The 27,949-nt window shown below is 29.8% G+C and overlaps 1 protein-coding gene across 1 annotated transcript in view; it reads left to right on the top strand.

Annotated features, from left to right (window-relative positions):
- Positions 1-14,467: 14,467 nt before the first annotated feature.
- LOC124367706 (sodium- and chloride-dependent GABA transporter 1-like) overlaps positions 14,468-27,949 on the top strand; it is a 38,513-nt gene continuing 25,031 nt past the window's right edge. Inside the window, exons 1-4 of the mRNA XM_046824779.1 lie at positions 14,468-14,775; positions 23,079-23,213; positions 25,067-25,195; positions 27,528-27,630. Of these exons, the coding sequence (XP_046680735.1) occupies positions 14,529-14,775; positions 23,079-23,213; positions 25,067-25,195; positions 27,528-27,630 (614 nt within the window). The 5' untranslated portion in view covers positions 14,468-14,528. The remainder of the gene's footprint in view (positions 14,776-23,078; positions 23,214-25,066; positions 25,196-27,527; positions 27,631-27,949) is intronic.

A 27,949-nucleotide genomic window follows, 5' to 3' on the forward strand; every position in this document is an offset into this window, starting at 1 on the left:
AGCAAAAGCATCATGAACCCCAAAGTGAAGAATTTTTCAAACCCACAAACCCGGTTCTAGGGAGTCTTGACCAAATGACGTGGTTGACGCTTTGATTAGGATTTTGAGTATGCCCATGAAGGCACCTTTCCAGTAGTGTAGGATCTGATAAGCTCTTGAAAACAGGCTTTATAAACTCTATAATAGGCTTAGGGATACTGGATCTATGAGTGTAATGTTCTCCAGTTGCAATGGACTTATTATATTTACTGCTGTGTTTTGAGTTGACGCAATCACATCACTGAATTTACGGGTATGGATAGACTAAACAATTTTTTTTGTTACTTTTTAGTAGCCAAATAATCATATGTTATATATCAAAATGTGCGTAAAGAACCAAGCTACAAGAAAAAAATATAAAAAGAAAATTGATAATTTTTTTTTATTTCACCTACCCGGTCCCCTTAAAAGAACTTTTCTTTACCGATGAACCTTCAATAAGCTTACCTTACTTATTAATTCATGATACCTTTCTTTTTTGCATTGTATTCAAGATTCAAATTTAAAACTATCATTGAAAGTTTTAAGTTGTATTAAATGAACATAAAACTTTATAAGTAGAAATACAAATTTATTTTAATACAGTTAAAACACCAAAGCCCCTCCCTCAGAGAAAGGGTATATGAGTAATAAAAATGCAATATACTTTATATATATATATATAATATATATATATATATATATATATATATATATATATATTCATATAAACGTGGGGGCAAGGCAATAGACTCGTTAACACAAAAGGGTATATAATCTATTACAACTTCAAAGTTAATTATGTTTAGAGAAAACCGATGAATATTCATAAAAAGGTTTATATTAGGAAATTCTACTCTGTGAAGTTTACTAAATTGTTACTATAGCTATCTGATCATTCATTAACGAACCATCACTATGAATAATGGCGTACCTTTACTATATGTATCCATGGAGTTATGAACATGTTCCTGAACATGCAAGCGGAAGAATTTTAATATCGGTCATAGACTTAAGGGTTTACGGTAATATCCGTTGCACAGTAGTCAGAATAATTTCACAGGACTACATATATTCATACACTAGTCACTAGGACACCTGGACACTTTTTACGTCTGTGCGAAAAATCTATCACCGTGCACAAACTGCGTGTGTGTTGTTAACGTAAGTGTTCTCGCAATCTGCCTGGTAGTTTGAGGAGCTATCTTCTACTAAACAAATTTCGCACAAACAAGCTGTGATTTAAAAGATCTTGACTGCATCAGATTTTTATTAGTTATATAAACTGCATAAATGTTTGTTTGCTTAGTTTAATTAAATAATTATTTTACATATATGATTCAAATAGTTTTACAAAAATATTATCGACTTATTTTAAAAATTAATTTTCTCTTTTTTATACTGTGAAATTTTCTTGCTTTGAGTTTAGTTGAAGGCATATTATATTATATTAAAAGGTTAAAAACCTGTTATCATAAAGCCCTTGTCTTTGTGTGTTGCACTTTTATGTGTACTAAATTTGTTTAATAGTTGCGATAGTTCAATACGTGGTAGGCGGCAGCCATTATGGGAGGAAAAGGTTATCCTTTATTTTTATCTGACATTTAATAGTGTGCATGAGCTGCGATCAATAAACCTTCAGTACATCAAATAAAAGACATCACTTATTAAACTCACAGTATGGTTAATAACACATCGCACATTATTAAGCTACTCATGTAGAATGTCAACATAAATAGATCAGAATAATACAGATCGTTTTCTTTTCTCTGCATGAACACATATTATTTGAGTTAACTTGCTTCCCACAGCAACAATACAACAAAGTGATAAATTATTTCGCGCTATTTTTTTAAACGAAACAAAATTTGTATAAATAACACAAGATTATAGTCCACGTCTTCGTATTTTAATATTAATAGTAGCTTAATAATTAAAGCAAAAGTTGATTTTTCTTTTTGTTCAGTATCAATTACTTCATAAAGCTTTTACATGTTTCGTGTATAATTTAATATTAGTCGTCTTATTCGGTAAAAAATGATAACAGAGGTCACTTAAATCTGGAGTTGTGGCCACGATTTTTTCTAATGATAGGAGGGAATAAATTAAAATTTATAATTATTCTAACGTTAAGAAAGAGTAACCTGTAACAACTGATACAACTAAAATCAACAACATCATATATTCAGGAAATGTTCTAAGCACAATTAGTAAGTTTTCTTATATACGTTTATATATAAATTGTGTATTTTAGTGTGTAGGTTCTCTTTTTGGTATTGGTTGAATAAAGTTAAGTCGTTTTATTTTTCAGTATATCTTTAGCTTCTTAATGTCAAAAAAAACTTCTAACTTAACATTCATTATAAACACAAACTAGGATAACCTAGGCATTTGGTAATAAAAATCTATCGTAAGTCATGATATATATTTTTTTTAATTTGTATTAGAAGTTATCGAAAGATTTAAACACATTCCAATTAAATATTTTACTCAGATTATATTTGTATAGCTTTTTACACTTAAAACCAACCGTCCGACACATAAAAAACGATATATATATATATATATATATATATATATATATATATATATATATATATATGGAAATCCAGCCTTCAACTTCACTAAGTGCTGAATATTTTCATGTATATTATGCAATTTGTGGTAAATAAGTACAAAAATATCTTTATAAAACTAACACATCATTCCCTAAAACTGTTTTGGTAAGAAAAGTTAAGTAAAGTAAAATCTCATATATATATATATATATATATATATATATATATATATATATATATATATCCAATATATAAATATTTATATTTATATATACATCTTTATACATAAATATTTATATAAACTTTTTATTATATTTTTTAAATATTTTTGCTTTACGATTTAAAATAGAACTAATATATTTCGCGTTGGTAAGTGATACCTTTAACAGCTTAATTAATGAAAATAAGGAGGCGTTAAATTATTTTAAATAAATCATAAAAAATTTATATAAATATATATATGTATTACTATAAAAATATACATACCATGCGTCCATAGGTTTTGTTTCCCACTTCTTAAGTTCAAGTGGGATTAGATATAAGTGTTTACCCTCAGATATTCTTTTTAATTGGTAAATTTAATTTCAGTCATGACAAAACGAACATGTAAACGCAAAACGTAAACATCAAAATATAAAGCAACACGTAGATACTAAAGCGTAAATAAACTAAATTTTACATATTATAATTGGTACGTGTTTATAAACTGTATTGCACATTATTATCATTATGAAATTTTTTAACGCTAAACTTTTTTAAATAATTGGCTGGTGTAATAATGGTATTGAAAAAAGAAAGATATTTAATTTAAGAATAAGCAATAAAATCTAAAATTTAATACAAATATTAAGGCCAACCTTCAAGAATTGAAGTAAAAATTTATAAAATTTCTAGATTACACTATAATGATAAATACAAACCTAAATTTGAAGAAACCTAATTGAAAAATGGCAACATGTCTATAATATTTTAAACATACATAACCTGATTCTTATGTATTGTATAGAAGATTTGAATAAAATACTCAAGATAGTAAAAAAAATTTAATAAACAACTGATATGGATTCTAGTACATTCATTCAAAATATTGTCGATTGAAAACTCGATAAATATAGAATAAGAAGATTAAAATATGCTTATGGATGAAGAGGAAATTTACTATTTTGTATTATTTTTTAACATTTACTATATGACTATGAAGTGTAACAAATCTTTTTTAACAATTTTTGTTTTATTCAAGACACAACTGTTATTGATTCTCTACAGCTTTTTAATGTGATTTTCAAGTGTTTAAACTTTAATTGAATTTCATAAATTATTCATAATTTCATTTTTTTAACGGTAGTAAACAAATTTAATAATGTTTTAAAGTTTTTTTTATATGTTTTATAAGAAATGTGGAAGAAAACAATAGAGGAGTATTATTTTTGTTTGACATATCATGCAAAGTTTTAAGACTGTTTGTTATTTCGCTCTCTGTACAGTGCGACAGACAGAAAGATAGAAAGAAACTAAATTTTGCAGACTACCTAGATAAGTAAGGTTTTCTTAGCTAATAAATGGGGATTTAATTTATATTTAAATTAAAACAAACTCCAACTTTAGAATATATTTATTAACAACTGTTTTATGCATAAAACAGAAAAGTTCACTCTTACATGGTTAAGGTACCATATTTTGGTATAAGATATGCTTAATTAAATTTGTTTAATATTCTAAGCTGTAAAATGTTAGAAAATAACCTCATAATGAATTATTAGTTTCAGTTCAATTAGAAATGTTGGAAATATTACATCTCTTGTCGCAAATTCCTTATTTTATTTTCCAAGATGAAATACGAATAATTTATTGCAGGTTTGAGTTACATCTGCATAACTCAATACCTGATTAATGTAGGTAAATAGGCTTACGCTATATTAGCCGTACCATGACAAAACCAATTTAACTCCTCCCCACCCCCCGGGATAAACTGACACCATGTCACTAGCCCAGGCTGACGGAGCTATTGAAATCTGCCCCAGCCATCATTTCCACTAATAACAACAAGGTAATAGCATGGATGCTGTTAATATATGCAGATTAGGTCCATGTATGTATATTATTTTACATCATACGCATTATATTATTTTAAACTTCATGAAGGTGGATTGGTCTTTAAAATTCTTAAATATACGTATGAGAATTATTTCATTGATCGTATTGGGATTGATATTAGGATTGCGTGGTAATAAAGAATGAGAATATTTAATCAAATATAACCTTATATCTTAGGCCGAAAATATGCATAACCTCGATTCGAATGGTTAAGTACGAATATATTGTTTCAAGTATATAGTACAGAATTGTACGTTGTATAAGGTTTTTATTACGTTGAAGAGTTTAACTCTATACGGAGGAATTGTAACCTGATGACAAATACAGTTATCATATATTCAAATGGCATTAATGTAGCCATTCAGTGTGCATATAAATGACCACATTCTAAAAATCAACTGATTTCAAAATTTACAGACATAAACATACGTAAGTATTTTGTCACCAGATCTAATTTGGTAAATAACCTATGTAACACGTAAAGTAGGTTGTCTACACGTTAATCTCACATGCCATACAGCCCAGTAGTCAAAGACGCTGCTCAACCAGTGGGTTCGATCCCCACTCTAATCACATCATAATTTCGTAAATATATGCAGACCACCCTATTTCAAAATCTTATTTAATCTAAAATAGTTTAAAGCAGGGCATCTTATTGATATTGAAGCTAGTCTAGTTTATATTGTCTATGGAGGTCACGGGATAACTTCATATATTGACTCTTAACCACATTATACCGTCAGAAACCTGAAATTATTGGTTTCGTAACAAACACTGTATTTCACATACTTAAGTTGTACGTCTTGAGATTTTTTCCGCAATGTGTTTGTATATCTAAAAAATCCTAAATTTTATAACATATGTATTCAATTTTTAATCAATCTGAATAACTTACTATTTTTATTTTCAGTTTCATTAACGTCAAATAAACAGAATTTTAGATGTTCTTACAATATATTTTCATGTTTGCAAAGAGTTAATATATCTGTTAATTTAATATAAGAGTTAATATAATACATTTCTGTAATTTCTTTTTTTCTTACAAAATGCTAATAGGCTGTAAAATTACAATATTATTATCAGGCCTGGCCTACAAATATAAGTTACAAAGAAAATTCAGTTATATTAAAACACAATTAAGTATTTTGACAATTTATTATGATAGAGGCATTTAATATTATATTTTGTTCAACCTGAAATCTCAGAGCGATAAAAGTACGTTTATTCATACTTTCAGGTATGTACTAGTTTTTAGATATCGTAAGTGATTTACAGCCTTATATAGTTACAAAATTTATAATTCTCAGTGGATAACATTTTAGGAACTGGTATCTTTCATTATCTGAGCTTTAGCTAAGTTTATCACTCGAGGGGCTAAAAAAATGTAATGTTTGCATGCCTATTTACCTGTAATATATATCGTAAACGAACTGATTTATAGACTTGAAATGTTTTGTAGAGCTTCCTGTCTATTTATGCAATATTGGATTTGATTATGGGGCATGAAATTTCATTGGAATTGAATGAGAGATATCTAACAGTTTTTGAGTGGTGTTATGAATATAATGGCAATGATAACATTGGAGTGTAAAAATGTATGTATGCAAACTGAGTACAATTATATGAACTATTCACATGTGCCATTGTAACCTATGTAGCCTTACCGCGTGTGAATGAAATTGTTTCATGCAAAATCAGCAAAGCCTGTTACGTGACACCGGTCTATTAGTTACTTACTATTACTATTTTATATTATTTAGGGTACATACATTTTACTACTTGAACAAAATTATATATTTTGAGACGGTTTCTTGGTGTCAAACTCACGGGATTTGAGTGTTCCACCCTAGTATTCTGGTTTGTGGACCTCTTGAACGTAGTTAGTCAGTAACTTAAAAGCTTCTGAATTTCTTCTTTTCGTGCTATAGTTAATACGTTAGTTCTTAATAATATTGCTCTTAAATATTTACCTTTACCTATACAACAACGTGACACACAAGTCTGCGGATTTTCGTGACAAGTATTTCCAAATCTAACGCTGCAATAAATTTTAGAGCTCCTGGTATGAATATTGCAAACATAGATTAGGTGTTACTAAATGTTAATAAAAACACAACTTTTTCCAAATTGTTAATTTTTTGGACGAGGCCTTTAAAAACCAAAGGTTTCATCTTCAGGCAACTCCACAAAATTTTTGTAGAGTTGCCTGAAGATGAAACCTTTGGTTTTGAAAGGCCTCGTCCAAAAAATAAACAATTTGGAAAAAGTTGTGTTTTTATTAACATTTAGTAATATTTAAAGAATTTTCCAATTGCTCCAAGAGTCTACAATAGATTAGGTGCTTGAAGATGTTTAGAGGTCCATAAAAGTACTATACATACAAAAAGCAATCTACTAAGTGAAAACTGCTACTCAGAATTGAATTAGGTAAATTAGAGGATAACATTTTGCTCAAACGTTTGTGTTACTTTTCTGTATTTTTTTCAGTACCTATTTAAAACAGTATATGTATTGATGGATATTAAAGCACTGTAGTACTGTATAATAAGAACAAACATTCTATACTTTTAAACCATATTATATCACAACTTAAAATTAATAACAATATTATCTTGGCTAATCAATTATTTATTGAACTCCTTTGTATTATATTACTTTAATAAAATATTCCAAAAAGTTTTGAGCATCAAATATTCACGAGGTAATTCACCCTGAAGGAGGATAATTAACTAACTAGGATAGTAGTAATAGTAATAGTAAGTAACTATTAGTTACTATTACTATTTTATATTCTTTAGGATTGATATATAATTGTACATAAAGATTTTTATATTTGAAGATTTTTGAATTTGAATTTTTTTATAGCCACGAAACTGTAGTAGGCAAATATTGAATAGTGTACTTTAACTTAAACAGTTCCGAAATTAATTTTGCACATTCTCACCACATGTTTCGAGACGAACCTCCCATCGTCACGTGTATAAAAACTCGGAAGTCAAATAATTTTGATACCAAATACCACACAATAAAACATAAGTTTCAAACAACAAAACATATTTTTGGCAAAAATATTATTTAAAAAAACACGTAGATTGTAAGCCTACCGGCACACGTACAACCACGGACACGAACCGGCCGATCGGCAGCGCAGACACTGAAGGCTGAAGGTTATGTTACTCCTCTTCCTCTACTTTCTGATCCGTGCATATCTACTGCAGCCTTATCGGTAATTAAGTATTCTTTTGACCGCGGGTCGTGAAATATAATTTTAATTGAATTCGTTTAGTATTGAACAATTTCGTTTTTCGTTTTGCAAATGTTTATAGATTTAGTTTTCATAATACATACGTGCAAAACCTCCAGCATTATTGATGTCATTCATGTCATGGTTATTTTGAAACTGTAGTTGGGTAATCGACGATTATTTTTTATGTTCTCGTGGATTCTAGTGATGTTGCTTGAATCTAGTCTTAAACGTTTGACCAGTTTATGCGATGCAAATGCTGTTATATTTCCCAACTTTTAACTTCTATAAACCAGTACTGTCCATTCTATTTTCTTTTACATTGTCCTTTTCTGTTTAAAATATTACGTGTTATGGTTTATGTTTTAAAGGCTAATTGTACGCCTTAGTAACTCATTCTTTTGCTGAGGGAATGTTGTGTTGTTTGGGTATGTTCAACCCAAACATTCGATTCCTCTTTGTTTCCGATCGTGGCCGTTCCTTTTTTTTAACCATTTTTATGTTTATGTTAAGAAACTAATTTGTCTCTAATATTTGCTTTAACATTATTGAATGAGAGAATGTCCTTTATAATATTAGCTTCTTTTTCAAAATTTTGGGGGCTTAATTATACGTTTAAAAGGCGATGGTGCATTGAGTTATATGCTGCTAATTTTTACCCATATGGATAAAATGGCGTAGAATGTATAGTCCGATCACATGAGGTAGGTTTCGTAAATATGCTAAATTCTAATTTAGTATAAAAGTTTTTCCAAAGTGATGTCCACAAAATTTATTTTTTTACATTCCTTGAGCTCCACTGAGACTGACTCGGGCATTGCCTTCAAATAATAAAAGTCTGTCATAAACATAGAAAAGTAAAATCAATGATAGCATAGTATTTTTGTTTTTTAAATGTACTTTTGTCTGAAATGATAAAATCGTTTTCAATACGAATTAAATGTATGTAAAAATTCTAAAAAAAAAAAGTGTTGAGCCCATGGCCAATCCACGCGTTTTATTGAAACATTTTCCAACCTAATTAAAAGTAGTTTTGTAGCAATATTTCTAGCAATAAACTAATTAAATTCACTTACAGCTTCTGATAACATGTTGGAACAATTTTATTCAAATATGGGTAACATATATATATATATATATATATATATATATATATATATATATATATATATATATATATATATATGCACAATCTTGTAAAGATCTACTGCATCGAAAGATACTAAAATGTGTTAATATACTTTCAAATCCTTGGTTTTCCAATTATATCATATACATACTTAAGGCTACTTTTAATATAATTTTTATAGCCTTTTAAGAATTTTTAAGTTAAGTAGTGGTACTTATATTGTTCCATAAATAAACCAAATGCCATATTAATACTTCAGTAAAAATCCATATATTTGATAATATTATTTTTACCATCTCAAACACATTAAACTAATACATTTTTCAGTAAAAAAACTTAGCAATTCGCATATTTTCTTATACTACTAGAATAATAAGAGAAAAATGGTAAAAAAATAACAATGTATTTTTTAAGTTGATTTGATATTTTATTTTAAAAGTAATTTTAAATCATTGTTTAGCATGTTTTATTTTCATAGTTTTAAGACTATACGCGGACTGTTTTAAAGATAATCAACAAGGGTTCTTAAAGTCATTGACTTGCTATGAGTAGAAAACAATGCACGGATAGCATTAACATTTATTTTCTTTTCTTATCTTTTGTGGTATGTATTAAAGGATATATTAGAAATAATAATTGATTTTAAAGTCCGTACTGTAAATTAAATAACTTTCTAGTTACTTTACTCATATAAATTTAGAAAAAGAAGTTTTACATTGATCTAACATCCTGATGCAGATAAGCACGAGGATATTGGTTGTCAGTTTGAGTTGATATAAAAGATAATGCACGTCAAATTTACACAGTCACACAGTTTTCAAACGATGACGCACTACGTCGTTGCCATGGAGAAAACACGTATTGTACGTGATTTTAGCTGAGATACCATACTTATCATTTTTCACTTATAATAAATTAAATCCATTTAAACGACAGGTAAAATCAATAATTAATACCATTTATTTGGTAACACATATTTAATAACATAAAATTGATAATTCATCTGATTATTCTGCAGGCACTATATATTGCACAAGCGGCTGTTAAAATTTTTTTCTAACTGTCTGAACGTTATATCGATAATCACGAACTCACTGACTTGAAACTTTTATTAAAATTAATTCCTGCATAAGCATAAAGTTAAAATCAAAGACTGTCTTGTTTTACCAGGCGAGTTTGTGGTAGTACGCCTTATCTAATACCTGGAGATCAACGGGTTATAGGTAACTTCCGAACCACCACCAAAGACCGCTTGCAAGGACAGCTCAGTGGTGACCACGCAAACAGCAGCCAAGAAAAATCGACATTTCATTTCGTAGTATTTGGCTGATCGATAGTAATGGTTTTTGCTTTGATTTTATGGTTAACGATGGCAGCGACATGACGATTATAAGAAAACCAGTTTTCAACCATATTTAGTTGAATCATGTATTATTATAACATGTGCTAAATGGTAGACTGATATTAGTTTATTTATATACAGACAAGATTGAGTGTGGTTATAGTGGGTATCTCTCTAAGGGACAAGCTGCACCTTACTAAAGTTTATAAGTCAGGGTATTATCTTGAGAATAACCAGATATAAACTAGAAATGTTGCATATTTTACTTAGCTGTCACTTTATACAAAAGGGTTTTATACAAATGTTTCTTCAATGTAATTGTGTATCTACTTGATTGTCAGCTTTTTCTGGATACATTAAGAATCAGTCTATGAAGGTTTACCATGTAACGTAGTTTTGATATAGGGAAACTCGTTTTTGATGATGAACTTATACATTTAACTCAGTAAAATAAGGCACAATAAGGATGCAACCTCGGAATGAAAGATAATAAGCTAAGAATTTGCATACGTCTTTATTTTGATGGTATAAAACTTACCTCAAAAGTCTCATATAATCACGTGTACGCGTCTTTAGATATTTAAGGTCAAAGTTCATGAAAATCAGTTTTTTGAAAATATCTCGTTTCCCTTACGCTAAATGACTTTGAAGGTGGTAAGAGAAATTGTAGAACGAAAAATTCTCTTCAACTTTTGTCTGAAGTAATTTTATGTACGCTCAACCCTTTTTGAGATACAGCGCAAAGAGTAGGGGACCGCTTACCTGTATATACGATAATGCGAGGTCAGCCAGTAGAATACAATAAATAAATGAGTTATATTGTTTAATTATTCACTTACTATTATTATTATTACTTAATACTATTATTACTGTTAGCATTATTATCATTATTATTACATTTTTTATTATTATCATTATTATTAAATTTTTATTATTATTTATTATTTAATATTCCATATTTATAGATATTAATTATAAATTATATATTCTCTAAATAATAATTATTATATATTTTTACCAAACATACGATATTAAAAGAAATACTTTTCTTCCATATTACTATATTACTATGAATATTATACCATATGAATATTATATCATCGATGGTTAATTTCTCTTTCATCGCGTTGTATGGGATAAAGATGATACTATTTCTCATATTTTGAATAAATACGTCAAAAATTTATAAACACATTATGGGTTAAGTATCGGTGTTGTATTTGATGGTTACTCAGACTACACTAAGAACATTAAAGCAATGGAACAATCAAGAAGAACTGCTGGTGTTTCAAAATCATACGAACGAACTCCGCTTTGATTTTTTATCGAATTCATCAAATAACAAAATATTTATAGACATGCTTATCAACAAATTTAAAAAACTGTTAATATCACTACAAAACAAGCCAGAGATGATGGTGATGTTATCATTGTAGAAACAGCTATTGCAGAGTCTGAACTTTAAAAAAAAATACTTTTGTCATTGTAGGAGAAGATATTGATTTGCTAGTTATCTTGATAGGACGTGCTCAATCACATTAACAAGAAATTGTTTCAAAAAAAAAATGGGTAAGAGTAATGTGGAAACAAAACTGTATTTATCGAAAAGTTCTGATAAATACCCTAATTCTAAGAAACACATATTATTTTTACACGCGTTTAGTGGATGTGATACGACTTCTGCGCTTTATAAAAAAAGGTAAAATATCGTTTATTAAAATGTTCGAAAAACATCACGATTTAAATCCATCAGCTGAACTATTTAAACAAAAAAACTGCTCTGTACAAGAATTATTTGAAAATGGAGTATTTTCTTAGCAACGTATAATGCTCCGAAATCAGAAGACGATATAGACTCTTTTCGATACACCCAGTTCATCAAATCAACAAGACGTAACAAACCAGTGCAGTTATCAAGTCTTCCACCTTCAAGTACAGCAGCTCGTCAGCATATCCTTCGTGTCTATTATCAGACCCAAATTTTGGTTGGGAAATGATTTTGAACCCCAGGAATTCGGCTGGGTACTGCTAAATGGAACCAATAACAACATTATTACCACCAGCACCAGAAGAACTGCTGAATACAATATTTTGCAATTGCAAGAAAGTTTGTGGTTCTAATTGCGGATGCAGGAAATCAGGATTGCGATGCACTTTAATTTGTGGGCAGTGTAATGGACAATCATGCCTCAACGCTTCATCAACTTCAGATGGTTTCAATGAAGTAAATACGCACCTGATATTCTTGAATCTTTCTATTCTGATACTTTCGTAAACGAGAATGATGATAATGAATCCGATATTGAACAGCCAGAGGAAGAAGAAGAAAATTAAAACAAAAATATTAATCATTAATAATAAAAAACAAATATTTTATATTTGTAATTTTAATAGATAATTAAAATTCATTTAACATATTTCTTTTAATATTGTATTTTTGGTAAAAATAAAATAAGTATTATTTAGAGAATATATAATTTATAATTAATATCTATAAATATGGAATATTAAATAATAATAAAAATGTAATAATAATGATAATAATGCTAACAATAATAATAGTATTAAGTAAAAATAACAATAGTAATTGAATAATTAACAATATAACTCATTTATTTATTGTATTCTACTGGCTGACCTCTCATTATCATATATACAGGTGGGAATAACAAATAAATTTACTGGAGTTATGTGAGTGAATAAAAAAAGAGAACTTTTTATTTAGTTCCTGTGATATTTGCAGAGTCCAAAATACACAAAAGGCAGTTAAGTTTAAGATTATTTTCTATTCATAATCTAGTAACGTGGACGTGAATAATTCTGCTCTGAACCAAATTAAATTTAGATTTTTTACTGGAATAGTTCCAGGATATTTAAGGTAAACTTATAGTAATACAGAATGTAATAGTTTATTAGAAAATTTATTCACATTAAGATCAAAATAATACCTACGATATACAAAGTATGATTATATATACTACAAACAAATCCAGGCGCAAGAATTTACACACATAAGATTTTAAATAGGTCATTAAATATGAATACTGTGCTTAGACTAATATTTTTCTTTGTAAAAAGAGTTTTTTTTTCGTCTGCATCCCTTTGCTTAAGAGATTTGACATAAAGTACTGAGCCGACTATTTGACAGTCCTCTATCATCATTCCTGTCCTTGCTGCAGCCATGCCTCGTAATTGAGTATTTAAGGACTTTGGAATAGATTTTTCTTACCCTTTCACTCATTCAAAAAAGTTCAATGAGATTTAAAATTATATGAATATGTTATTCGTGCTTCTTTAAATAATAATTAAGAATTTGTTTGTTTTTTTATTTAATACTAAACATCTTTATTCATGCAGTATTTATTTTTACAAAATCAATTTCCGTGAACTTAAAACCGATATTTCATCCAAGTTACTCCATTTACACTAGTAAAATTAGGGGCTGAGATGTGATTCTATGTCTCCTTTTGGAACCCAGCTGATTTAGTGAGAGTTACAATATTGTGTATCAACTAAGAATTTCCAGATGTTACGTGTGAAATTACAACAAACTAATGTAATTTTGCTGTGAATTATTAACACTCAAACAATATTTTATGATTTTTATTTAAAACTTTCTTACTACCCATTTTTTTTTTCATTTTAAATTTACATAATGTTTTTCTTATAAATATAAAGACATTTTGAATTATAAAAGTAAAGCAATTATGTGAATCACTAACACTAACTTGGATTTAATCATTGAAATAATTGAGGTACATGATCTTTACGAATAATTTATCCATTACTAGTTAAGTATTATACAAGTAATATGATTAAAACCTGGACGTCAAAAAGACCAAGTAGTGCAATTTGGTAGAAAACGGATATGCTTGTAAGCCTTAGGGCATTTTTTAAACTTCCTACTTCAAGTTTAGATCTGGGGTAGGTTAAAAATCCATTTTTTTAATACTTCAAGGTGAAAAGTGCACAAAATAGACGGTTTAAGAAATAACAGTATTACTCAGGACCTCATTTATAATTTGTAAAACTTATAGTTCTATACAATAGTTTGTACAATGGCTGACAAATATTTGCAGAGCATTTCAAGTCGGCATTGTGTCCCTCCCTGACCGACAAGACGGCGCCTCCCGCTGCCCCACCATGTCCGAGAAGATGTACTACTGGGGTCAGGAGAAAGACGTGGACCCGGAGCAGACTTTCATTGAGTTCTCGGCCAAGCAGGGATCGTCCTCCACCGAGCCTAACCAGCAGGTCATCCCCCCAGAGGTAGAAGATGAGCGGGGCGGCTGGGGGAACAAGTTGGACTTCCTCTTCTCGTGCATCAGTGTGAGCGTGGGACTCGGAAACGTGTGGAGGTTCCCGTACCTCTGCTACAAAAATGGAGGAGGTAAAATTTAAATAGTTTGCATTGCCCATTGCTTTTATATATTTTGTTTTTAATATTATTTGATACAGTAATAAGATTGATAATCTCCAATTCAACGGCGTTATAACACAAATGGCATATTTTTCATGTGGTTGATTCATTAAAAACTACTGGAAACTGTACCAATTAATCAACCATTAGTCGAGCCGCTTTGATTGCCAATTCTGAAAGATGAAATGAAAATAAAACCATAAATATCTAACAGATTAGATATTTGTAATAGACCAATGCGGAGTCACGGTTTAATTTTAATAAATTCATCTACAATGAATGAATAATAGAAAGCCCCATTCCTGTTTGCTGCTATCTTGTTCTGCTGTGGCGGTCAGTCGTAGATGGTGGTCGGCTAATGCAGAAGTATTGGGGCCTGTATCCTATAGTACAGTTTTAATAATTAGTGTTGTGATTTTTAGTGTTTCATAGTTAGTGAAGTTGACACATAACATGGTGGTTGTGATTCATTCAATATTAGTCGTTTACAATGCTCTGGTTTTTCTTGTTTATTTTAGCCTAGATTTTAATCTTGAGTTAGGATAGTTATTTGCCTGAAGAAGAGATCGGATCTCGAATCTTAGTGTAAGTGATGTTTTTGCATCACTGAAGTATGCATGACAAATGTCTGAAAAAAATTATGTTTCCTTCACAATCCTTCTATAGACAAAAGCAAACTTTACAGAAAGAATAATCTATTTTACGTATTAGATAAAAACTAAACATTAATTAATTTGCAACACTAAGTTAAGCCTAAAACTCGATAAGCAACGGAAATGTCAAATTTATTTCTTTTGTATGTCTAAAAAAAATCTATCGACTAATGTAAATCACGTGTTCACCAAATGTTTTACGTTGGAAAAATTTACCATGTAAAAGCTTACATTCATTATTTCACTCAATTGGGCCTCAAGAGTATAGCCATACAATTAACGTTAGATATTCACAAGTTTTAGATCCATTGTAATCAAATAGTTTCATGTAAGAAAGTAAACACGTATCGTACACAACATAATGTATAACAACTTTCTATTAATAAAAAAAACTTTAAGAACAACATTTTGTATTTATATTGTAAACAAAAAGTGTTCAACACATTTTGCCCAAAAATTTATCGATTGTGTTATTATGAGATCTTAAAGAAATTTCACATGACCATTTTTATTTTGATTTAAAATAACAATATATTTCAATAAAATGTAATCAGACACTGCAAAACTCAGAACTCTATATCTAGGAGGGAAGCCTAGCTTATCGTTTAGCCTAGAACAAGATTTACAAATTTTATGTGTAGTATGTGGTATAACTGAATACATCGTAAAGCATCAGTGTAAGTTCTGTCATATAAAGAGTAATACAGTATCTTTCCGGATAGTAATAAAAGGCATAATATAAAAATCTTCCTTTAATTTAGAGTTGACAGAGGGATTAAGATACGTTAAAACGTTAATAGCTTTGTCTAGATTATTATTGGCTGTAATAATGTATTATGTAATAGATCAGGCAAAGTATATACATTTTGTTTCTTTCGCAACTTTATGTAAACATTCTTTCAGAGGGAACCATAATGTAGTTTACTCAATGTAGCTTGGAACTATGAAAAATATGTAAAGCTTATTAAAAAAACTTAATGTTTCTGTACATATTATAGCAACTAAGTATTTATGTATCATTTATTCACTCGGGTATTTACTAATATCCAATTTAATTATTATTTTTGAAATGGTTGATTAGGATCACAGAGATAACTAATGCAAGTTCATAATTTGCTAGGTTTTTAAATTTGGAAAACGAGTATAGATAGGACAGAACAAGATCACACGGTCGCTATTCAGCAGGTCAAAACTATAGTACTTTATTAGCCCAATTAATAAATCATTGATAAAGTTAACGGATGCATAAGTTTGGTGTCACGTGTGTTGATATAAGGGTTTTTTATAAGTTGACATTTAACGAAAATTTATATACTATAATATAGAACATAAGGATTAGAGCTGTGGAAATGTAAGAGAAACTTTCAATTTGTATATGTACTGATTTTGGGAAAGACCAACCCATACTGAGATGTTCGAGGAAACCAAAAAAGGACCCTTTTACTCCTCTTCACCCTCTTGCATACTCCTAGAATTGAGGAAATTTAGCATATTGTACTACCACGTACCAGGAACATCGTCCTATATTTGGTTTTCCACTTATTAATTTTCATTATAGACCCCTGTTTTGGTCATTTGTTAACTATTCTATATAGCCCTACAGTCAGAACTTAAATGACATAAGTGAAAACACTTCTAAAGTGTTTTAGGGTTTTAATTACGTCCCACAAGAATGATGATCTGCTGAATAAGTATATATTTTTAACGATAAATGCTATAAACATTAAAGGTTTTGTGGTTTAAATCAAAATGCTGTGTATACCAGAAAAGCAGTGTCTAGATCTTCTATTGTGGTGAATTGTTACACTTTTGTCCCAGCTGACATCACTGTTTGGCGTTTCACACCAATCGGCAGCGATATCCGGAACACAATGGTAACACTGTTATCAAGCAATTCAGCTGTGAGAGATTGCTCTTGAAACCCAGCGTTGAAACTATCCTTGTTCCGCGTATGAACTATTAACGTTTCTAACAAAACTGTAGTGCATTTTTACGTGGACTGAAAAAAAACCAACATCTTTGTGACTAATAATTAATTTGTATTTTTCTGTTTCCACTAAGAGTTTCAAAACAATTTAACTGTTTTAAATGTATAGTATCTATAAATTGATGTAAACTGTTGTAATATTTGAAGATTCAACCCAATTAATAATACATTAATATAACATTGAACACATTGAATTCTATACTTAAATATTTTACTTTCACATAAACACGTTACTTAAGGTATCTCAAATGTCAAGGGTTTAGCAATAATAATAGTATTTTATGTACTCTGTTGTGCAGGAAAGTTGACAGCATTAAAATATACATTGTAAAATTCAGTGTAACATGTTATACATTATTAAAACAACAAAACAGAAAAATGTATCGATTCATTTTTCATTAATGCTGCTGCCTGTAAAGATACACGTTCAAAATTATAACTGTACATAGAATTGAGATAAAAATCTTTACGTATAAACTTTGCCTATAATATTGAAATTTTATGTAATTATTTAATGTTTTAGTTGTACATACGAGTGTAGTTTACTATTGTATCTTACCTTTTTTAAAAGAATTACTTCAAAAATTTATCTAATTCGTAATTTAATCTAACATCCTTAGAATTTTAATGTGCGTTACTTTCACTGATGGAGCTGAATTTCAAGTGAAATAATTGACCCAGTATTATTCGCCAACGAAACATTTCGGACCCATTTTTGTAGGTTTTTTAATTATTAGGATGAAAAGAGTAAACTTGTGGAGTATGACAGATTCCGTCTGAAACGTCCTGTATAACTGAATTAAATTTGACTGTGTTTAGTAATGCAATACGTTACACGTTACGTTGTCTTATTTGCATCCACATTGTTTTAAAATAATCTGGTTATATTTAGCATTAAAAGCTACTGAAAAACCATAAATTCTAAAAAGTATATTAGTAAAATATATATTTTAGTGAAGGTGGATGAAAACCCTCCATTCCATGGCTCTGACATTCAGACTTGTCAGCTGTGGAGGCGACAAGCTCTTGTTATCTGACAAGGGTTTCTCCACCACTTGAGTATAATAGCGATGCCGCCACCTAAACTTACGTTTAATGACGTAGTCAATCTGACCTAGAAAAAATGAAATACTCAAAATTTTCATTATACGATTAATTATATGAAGTTGAAGACATTTCACCTAATGGTTTTCAAGGATTTGGTTTAACTTAACCTCATATATTTAATTTAATGTAAAAAAATTAATTACACCGACATATGTATTATATATTTTTTTCAATTTGAATCAAATACATAATTTTAAAAAAAAAAAATAGAATTAAACGTTTTTACTCTTTAAAACTAAAGCGCAGAGCTAATTACTTGCAAAAATACATATTTAGGATAATGATCCCTAAAAAGCAAATGTACTTTGATAATTTGTGAACACAATAGATGATTTAAGTACTGGCAAACACATATACGTTCCTTTACTTTCATTAATTTGTTTTGCAGACACTATTGTAAATCAATAAGACAGTATATATATATATATATATGTGTGTGTGTGTGTGTGTGTGTGTGTGTGTGTGTGTGCGCGCGTGCGCGTGCGTGCGTGTGTGCGTGCGTGTGTGTGTGTGCGTGAGTGTGTGTGTGTGTGTGTGTGTGTGCGTGTGCGTGTGTGTGTGTGTGTGTGTGTGTGTGTGTGTGTGTGTGTGTGTGTGTGTGTGTGTGTGTGTGTGTGTGTGTGTGTGTGTGTGTGTGTGTGTGTGTGTGTGTGTGTGTGTGTGTGTGTGTGTTGCAACTATTGTACAAAAGCAGCTTAAGCCCAATTCTAAAATTATAATATACTTGCTCCTAATATAAAAATATTATGTTATTGAAATAAAACAAAAACATTAATTTTAATTCGAAGTTTTTGATTTTGCGTTCGAATTTTATTAGCTAAAATTGAATGTGGTTTAAGAACAAAGTTACATCCAGACTCTGGTATTTCAGCAAGACGTTTTACACTCTATAAAATTAATAAATGTGAACTTTAAATTATGCATGGTTATCACATAATGAAATATAGGAATTCAATTCGTGACTGAATCGAAGATTAACAAGTATTTGGTTACATTAGAATCATTCGTTCATGAAAATATGCCTCACAGTATGAATGATAATGTAAAAGAACAATCACTAACAACAATCAAATCATAATTATCATGTGTTCGTATCAATCGCTGCTGTAAAACTACAATGTTTTCAAACTATAACAATATAAACGTGAATTCGTAAATGTCTTTAGGTAGTTTTTCTATTTTTCATGGAATGCAATATCGTAGAAGGAAATGTGGCCGTTTAGTATCTACTTTATTTAACTACTGAAAACCGTATAATAACTCAGATATTGACTTTTAAACCTTATAAACCTTTATAGACTCAGATCTTATCGACTCAATGGGTATATTGAGCTCAAAAGAACTCCATTGCAAGCATACAGTGGCACATGATCCACTGATTTGATCATAATAAATACCTCTGAGATCAGTTTATAATTGTCCTACACGTGCTCGATATATGGGTATAATTAAGTTCAATATTGCATTTCACTTGTTGGCATGACAACGTCAATATCAAAAGCCAATTAAAAAGTTTGTTGAGTTACATGAGTGAGATGAGGATAGGAAGGTACGAGAACGCCAGATTACGTGTCAAGTCAGGATTCACTCGAGATTTCAGTCCATAGTACTAAATGGCAGTCTAAATTTTTAATATGTCAAATTTTAAAACTAAATATAATTGCACTTAGTTTGTTTGCAAATGTTTACACATATTAATAAGGAAAGGATTTTCGCTTACGCTCAACCAAATTATATTGAGTTGTATTCTCATCATTGAACCCTACTGTGCTTGACTTGACATAAAGCTTATTGATAAATTTACTCCAGATCATCCTCAAAGTATTTTTCGGATAGGTACAAACTCAATTCGAATTGTAATCTTTCCATTTCCTCATAGAACATCTGTACTACTGCTCAGCCAAATACAGGGCGGTTTTATTATACAGCAGTGTAATATGCTGTACAGTAATAAAAGATAGCAACATCACATTAAAGCTTATAATATTAATTTATTATAGCAAATTTAAAATAAGTAATTACGCCTACAACTCATTAATTAATGGCTGAATTCAGGTTCTCAATATAATTTAATTTTCCAAATATTTTCTTACTTATACTGATGTTTCTAACCATAAACACTCAACTTTTAATGTTGCAAAGATAACCAATAATTTTAGTGTGAAGCACTTCACTACAACTATAGGTAAACCGTATACAAAAATACACTGGGTGATGATAGTTTACGCAGGGTGGGGTAAAACACCACTCCGTCTTCTCCAGTTTTCCCCACCTCTTCTCGGATCTCGATCGCTACGACCTGGCCATTCCACTGCGGCTAACCTCACACCAAATCCCAAGCTCCCTGGATACGTCTGTGGCTACATTAGTCTGTTCAATTAATATTTTACGCTTGGACTGGAACACTTGTATAGGTCCACACACAAAAATACAATATAGCTATAGAATAGGTAAGTAGTTGAAGTGTCAATAAAACGGCGCGAGCGAGATACGATCCACATAGCTGATAAAACAGAGACGAGGAAATGCTTGTCCCACTCCCCACCACTCGAGTGGGCCCCTCCTGTGCGTAGCTGTTTAGATATTTGCTTGTGAGCAGATTTCTTTGTGAGCAGTTTATCCATAGATAACTCAATTTCTTTCCCCTGAATCATCGGGAGTCATACGTTGCTACCATCTAGCTTAATCAAAAAAGTTATATTTCAAAAATATTATTCCCTGCGAACTCATGAAGTTACGTAATGTGTTTGCACCACGAAACCATCTAAAGAAGACTCCCCACTAATTATATGTAAGCCGATACATTAAGGAATTAAAGAAATACTGCCTCATCGGAAAGGTTTATCACGCACCAAAACTTGGTGTTTATTCAGCCACTTATAAAGTAAGCATTGTATTTGTTTTATCGTAACATGTATGTTAAAATATGTTATATTCTATATGTTTTACCGTTTAGTACATTCAATAATTTTAGTTACAATGCCTCCATTTAGTAAATACAATCTTATGGTATTTAATGCTAGGTTGTTGTTAAATGTAACACGACATTTTATACGCCAAACTAAGAACTCCTTTAAGTGTGCAATACTATACAATAATTAACAATATTGCCCAGTGATTAAAAACACAAGCTTCTCTTTTATGACAGTAACATATATCTATCACAAAAACATAACACAGTTAATTCAACGTGATATTAGTCAATTGATTAAACTATACTATTTATTGAACTATATGACTACTCTATACCTAATTTTAAATACCTACTGACATTCATAAATGTCACAGTTTAGTAAAATCTACTGACTGGACAAAATTATATATGCAAAATAATGTGTTATTTCTATGTAATATTAAATGCTGCCTTTAACTGCAAATGGAAAGGAAGGTGAGATTGTACATTTTGAGAAGGTAGATGACAACTGCATCATGGTTCTGATACTGAGCCTTGTCAAATATAAAGGCGACAAGCTCTTGTTATCTGACAAGTGTTTTTTACGACATGAGGATAACAAAGATGCCGCTACCTAAACCTACAGTTAATGATGTAGTCCATCTGAGTTTGAGCATATAAAATGCTTGGGAATTTCATATTAGGAATTGGAATTTAGATAAAGTAATGAATTTTAAATTAATTCAGCTTTTTTATTTATTTACGTACTGACAACTAGTATTTACATGTCTTTTTCCGCTTATGTTAGATGGGTTAATATTAACATAATGTAACGTAATTTGAGAGAAATGACCACTGTCAAAGGCTACGATACTAATAATTTTATCCTTATAGGGACAAGACTAGAACTATGTTATACTTTTATAGATATAAACTTATAAAAGTAACTCTTCTGTGCCCAGTAATATGTACCTAAAAAAACTTTTAGTATAAATTTTCAGTTCCAAATCAATACGAAAAGTATCAGTAAATAATATCTTGATTTTAAAGATTCTCACTGCGATTACTAAAATATATTAGAAATTTGAAAGGGTTTTACCTGTAGCTTCTTAATACTTCCATGATATTCTAATGGGAATTTCAAATCCTTTATAAAAAAGACAATGCTATTTAAAAATCTTTGGGGTTTTAAGTGAAACAATGAAGAATCAGCTATTTGTATATCGGTAAATATCGATTATGTTAATTGCGCTATATTTTTGGGCACTGTAAATGTGGAAAAATATTAAGTTCAACTAATCATTACTTCTTCTCTTCCTATCACCAATAGAATTATAGTATTTCTTAGTCTATAGCAATGGTATATAAAATATAAAACTAAAGATTATACGATAATTGGGCATTTCCTATAAAACTTTCAGTAGCATTAAAAATTTCCATTTGAAAATAATATTACCTCAAAATTTAAGTAAAATTAAGTTATTTTAGTCTGTACAAGTGTGTTTTCATTTTGTGAATTATACATTAGTATCGACAAATTATTAATATTTACCATTAATATTATTAATGGTAAATCTTATATCGAGTTAAAGGATAGATGTACAAATAAATACGAAAATCGTTTCTGTTCTAGGAGCTTTTTTGGTTACTTACGGCATTGCAATGATTTTTTGTGGCATCCCGATTTTCTTCCAAGAGGTAGCGGTTGGGCAGTACCTAGGAGCAGGGGGCATGACTTTCGTGGGACAACTGTGTCCTCTTTTGCAAGGTAAGTACCGTTTGAGATATTATTTACCAAGCGAATTTCTTGGTTATAAAGTATACAGCATTTCATATGGTATAATATACCGACAAAGTATACTTCAATAAGATTTTGATAGGTACCCAAGTCTGACAAAGTTATTAAAAGTTTTGATTACACATGTTTATAAACGAAACAAAATGTATTGATTCTCTTAGTTTCTTAAGATAAGTAAGTTGAATCAATAATATTTCAAGAAATTACTTACGAAAATTATCTGCAATCTTCCGCCAGATAAATTTTAAAAATGCTACGTACATTGTGAGTACCCATTGATGTATTGACTAAATAAATATTTTAATGCAAATATAATTTAAATAAAATACAAATATTATACCGGACTTGAAAGTCATAAAAATAAAGTTTATCTTAATTTGGAATGATTAGAATCATGTATTTATAAATTAAATAACATTTAAACTCCAATACGAACCTATACCAGCCGGAATTCTAAAATTTTTAATGACTGAACTAAAGAAATTGATTCCATAAGAGATATAAAACATTCATCTATTTATGACTATTATTATAATGGTAAAATAAATACCAACACCTTATTAGTGACAAATACATATACAGAGTGAGTTTTATGTCCTGGCACACCTGGATATAATTTAAACGGGCCAAGATATCTATGTGAAACCTTGACCCTACCTATTATAAAATATTTCTTTAATTTTTAAAGTAAATATTTCCCCCTTTTCTAAAGGGGGGTAAAGGGGGGAGAAACTAAAAGATTTCAAAAACAAACCCCTATCATGTGACCCCTTTTTTTAAAGGGAATAAAAAAATAAATCCAATAATGCCAACTAGAGGTCTCTACGTTTATTTTAACAGATTGTATGACAAATTTACAATTGAGTAAAGGGGGGCAACTAAAGATTTTCAAATACAAACCCCTATCATTTCTGAAGTTTTACACACGTCTAGCACACTGTCAAACTGCCGAAGGTGAACAGTTTGAACACCTGCTACATTAAAACAGGTAACTGTTTTTAGAATTTGCGTTAGTGTTGACTCATGTTACGATAAACAGGATGAGACAGTTACTGATTTTATTATTGTAAATTTGTCATAAAATCTGTTCAAATAAACGTAGAGACCTCTAGTTTGCATTATTGGATTTCTTTTTTTATTCATTTTAAAATGAGGGGTCATATAATAGGGGTTTGTATTTGAAAATTTTTAGTTGCCCCCTTTTACCCCCTTTAGAAAAGGGGGGAAAATTTTTTAACAACTTGAAAAATTAAAAAAATATGTTATAATAGGTAGGGTCAAGGTTTCACGTAGATATCTCGGGCCGTTTAAATTATGTCCAGGTGTGCCAGGACATAAAACTCACTCCGTAAATTTCAGATGATAAGTTTATTAACATCCTACTTGTATGACTAAAATTAACTATGTTTTAAAAATTAAGCTCTAATCTCTTCTTCAGGTGATAAAAGACTCTAAGAGGAAAAAAAACTGTGTCATTGGAATACTCACTGTAAAGTAACTAAGTGATACCTGACTAACAGCATGAACCCCATACTGGATAGTACGGACACAATAAATGTTCCATCAGAGGAGCTAAGAGCGCAAACACTGGAGGGTTTTTTACACTCTATGAAATCATTTAAACATAGTTTTATACTTGTTTGTAATACATAACGATGACGAATGTCCGAAATCTCATTATCCTTTAAAACCTTCCATCGACAATAACAAATTTTAAATAAAGAACATAATTAACTATTTTTAATACTATACGAGTGTTATATGTTTATTCTTAACCCAAACAATATTCTAAAAGAACATAACTATTTAATTGTATTTTGCAGGTTGTGGTTACGCTACAATGACTATAGTGTTCTTCCTGGATATCTACTACTGTATCATAATATCCTGGACACTCTTCTACTTGATTGCGTCCTTCACTTCCTTACCCAGTCTGCCTTGGGAAACCTGTGGTAACAATAATAATTGACAATAAATATAATATTTTACTGTAATTTATTATGAAACATTTAATTATTTTATTAAGATACTTACAGCTTTCGGCAATTCATAGATCTATATTTCCATCGGATTTTGCTATAGTAATCGAGTCAAGCATAACAAACAAAGGTACACTTTGAATAATCAGATACTGCTTTTAATAATACATTTTAACTGTCGTCTATGTTGCTTTTTCAGCTCAATCAAAACTGAAATAGCTTGTTTGTTAACAATTATCTTTTCGCTATACAACTTAATAGCACAATGAATTTAATATTTATTTCAATATGTATACGTCAGTAATATTTAAAATGTAATATAAAAAACTTTTTGAGATTATGGTCCAAAGTTCGTCCTCACTCCTTTAAGATCTCAACGAGAACAGCCATCTCTTTGTTGTAGAAACATAGATTTACCCATACGTCAACGGTAAGCTATTAATTTACAAATAACTGTATTAATAAAATCATTTAAATGAAAGGTTTGTTACATTTGTCACAAATTGGTAGGTGCGGTATGAGTAAATGCAATTGCATTGATTTTTAATACAAGCAATATAATCTAATATACCATAAATCGTGAACATTAATGTTATAAAGATTTAAAAATAAAAATAAATTAGTGCCTAGCTTACTTTACGATTAACTATATTTTAGTTTTTGTATTATTTAATTTAACTTAGGCAAGTCACAGTCAAAAATATACACAAAGAATATGTCATACATATTGGTTCCAATAACTGTGAAGAAGAATTGTAATAATAATTGGAAAGGAATAAGTACGTAAAGCAATTATTATACAAATATTTGTACTCTATAGGAAAAAAAAAATTTCTTTTAAGTTTTTGTTAAAGTAAATATTCAGCCAGAGTATTGCCATTGGCATATTTAATTATGTTTGTATATATAGCCCTTTAACTCACTTTTCTGTTACGTTGTTATAAAATGATATAAATATTATCAGATAATATCGCTATGGAATCAAGCGATATAACAAGCTCACTGAAGTGGCATTTACCTGATACACCAGAATGTCAAATATAACTATGCGCTATGTTCTATATTATCTTTTATTGTGGTTTAAACCATGTATGTTTACGTATCATTTTATGTACCAATATTTCTACGTCATCAGGGCAGACCATGTATATTCCTCCATATTCAATATCAGCTTAAACAATAACAACATTCATATAACTGGATATAATGCCAGATGTTTCAAGTAAGCACTCATGAATAGGATTAAGTTTATATTAATCAGTAATTCAATTTTATTGAACATTTAAATAATGAGTTTAATTCAACCCTTGTCACGGGTTTACGATTTATTATGCAAAATTAATTAGTTTGAGACCTAATATTTTACTCTCTCGGTTACATATTAATAGTATTAGTACATTGTAACAATAGATCGCAAGCCCAAGTTTACATTACTTATACTTGTATACCATTAAAGAAGTTTAGCTAAATAGCCACAATATGCTATTAACTAGACATTGCATCAAATAACATTACTATTAAATAGAATACTTCTACCATTGAAGGTACAATAATTTTTATTTCGATTTATTTAAAAATGTACATTCCCTTATAAACCACACATTTCATTAATCAAAATACATATATCTTCATAAGTTTACTATATATCTAAGCTTTCCCCTGTATAAGGCGACAATTATATCTTTCCTACGTTAGTATTATTTCCGTTTCAAAACCCGATAACTAATTAAAAGAGTTAATTACTTCTATATTATTTCCTTTTTTTTGACATGTTATTATTTCATTGATTGACATTTAAGAGTACAACATGAATATTTGTTTACATCCGCAGTCCGCCTTATAAATCAAGGTAACATTACGCTACACAATGTCTTCGCTGAAGATCTATGCTGTTTCTGGTTTTCATTTGATATTATATCAGATAATAAAATTTAAAATAAACATGTGAAATTGTATTCTAACGCCTACTCCGATGCCAAGGTTTAACATTTGCCGTTATCAAACCCAACTTCCTATTTAAAAATGAAGCTTCATGAAAAATGTCAAGGCTGTTCATTCTTCATATGTCAGTTAAAACATAATTGGAATTTTCCATCCCCTGGAGAAAAACGTTTAGCTCACGTTCAGCCAAAACGTTTTTCAAAAGATATTTCAAGTTCAGTAGTATGCAAGTTATGTGGTATAGAAATTAAATTTAAAAAAGTTAGGATTATTGATAATTAATTACAATACAATATTGATTATTGATTTATTTTGTCTCGCATTTACATTTAACTTCAAAGTTTTCATCAGGATATATTTTCAGATAACTGGTGGAACACGGAAGCTTGTTTCGCCCCAGGAATGGATGCAACGATGGTCCACAACCGCACAAACCACACGAACTCTCCAGTGGAGGAGTATTGGGAGTGAGTACTTGACCTTCATTCCGTTTTAGTAAATGATACTAACTTGTGAGTCTCAGTAGTTGAACTCAAGCAGACGATTTTGTAAAATATTAGCTGTCCGAAAAACCAAAACCTTTTTCTATCAAATTAAAAGTAAACTGACTTTATAACGTTTGATAGCTCCCTTAGGCGTATAATATCACCTGCATTAGAATTCTTCCGTCCCTTAAAGGCATTGTCTCTAGGGTTGTTTTTTTTTCAGTTGTTGCCAGCCGTCACCATTGGAGGTATTAGTGTAAAATAATCTGCAATTTTTAAATACATTATGTTGTTACTGATC

The sequence above is a fragment of the Homalodisca vitripennis genome, chromosome 8, assembly GCF_021130785.1.
Source record: "Homalodisca vitripennis isolate AUS2020 chromosome 8, UT_GWSS_2.1, whole genome shotgun sequence".
NCBI lineage: Eukaryota > Metazoa > Arthropoda > Insecta > Hemiptera > Cicadellidae > Homalodisca > Homalodisca vitripennis.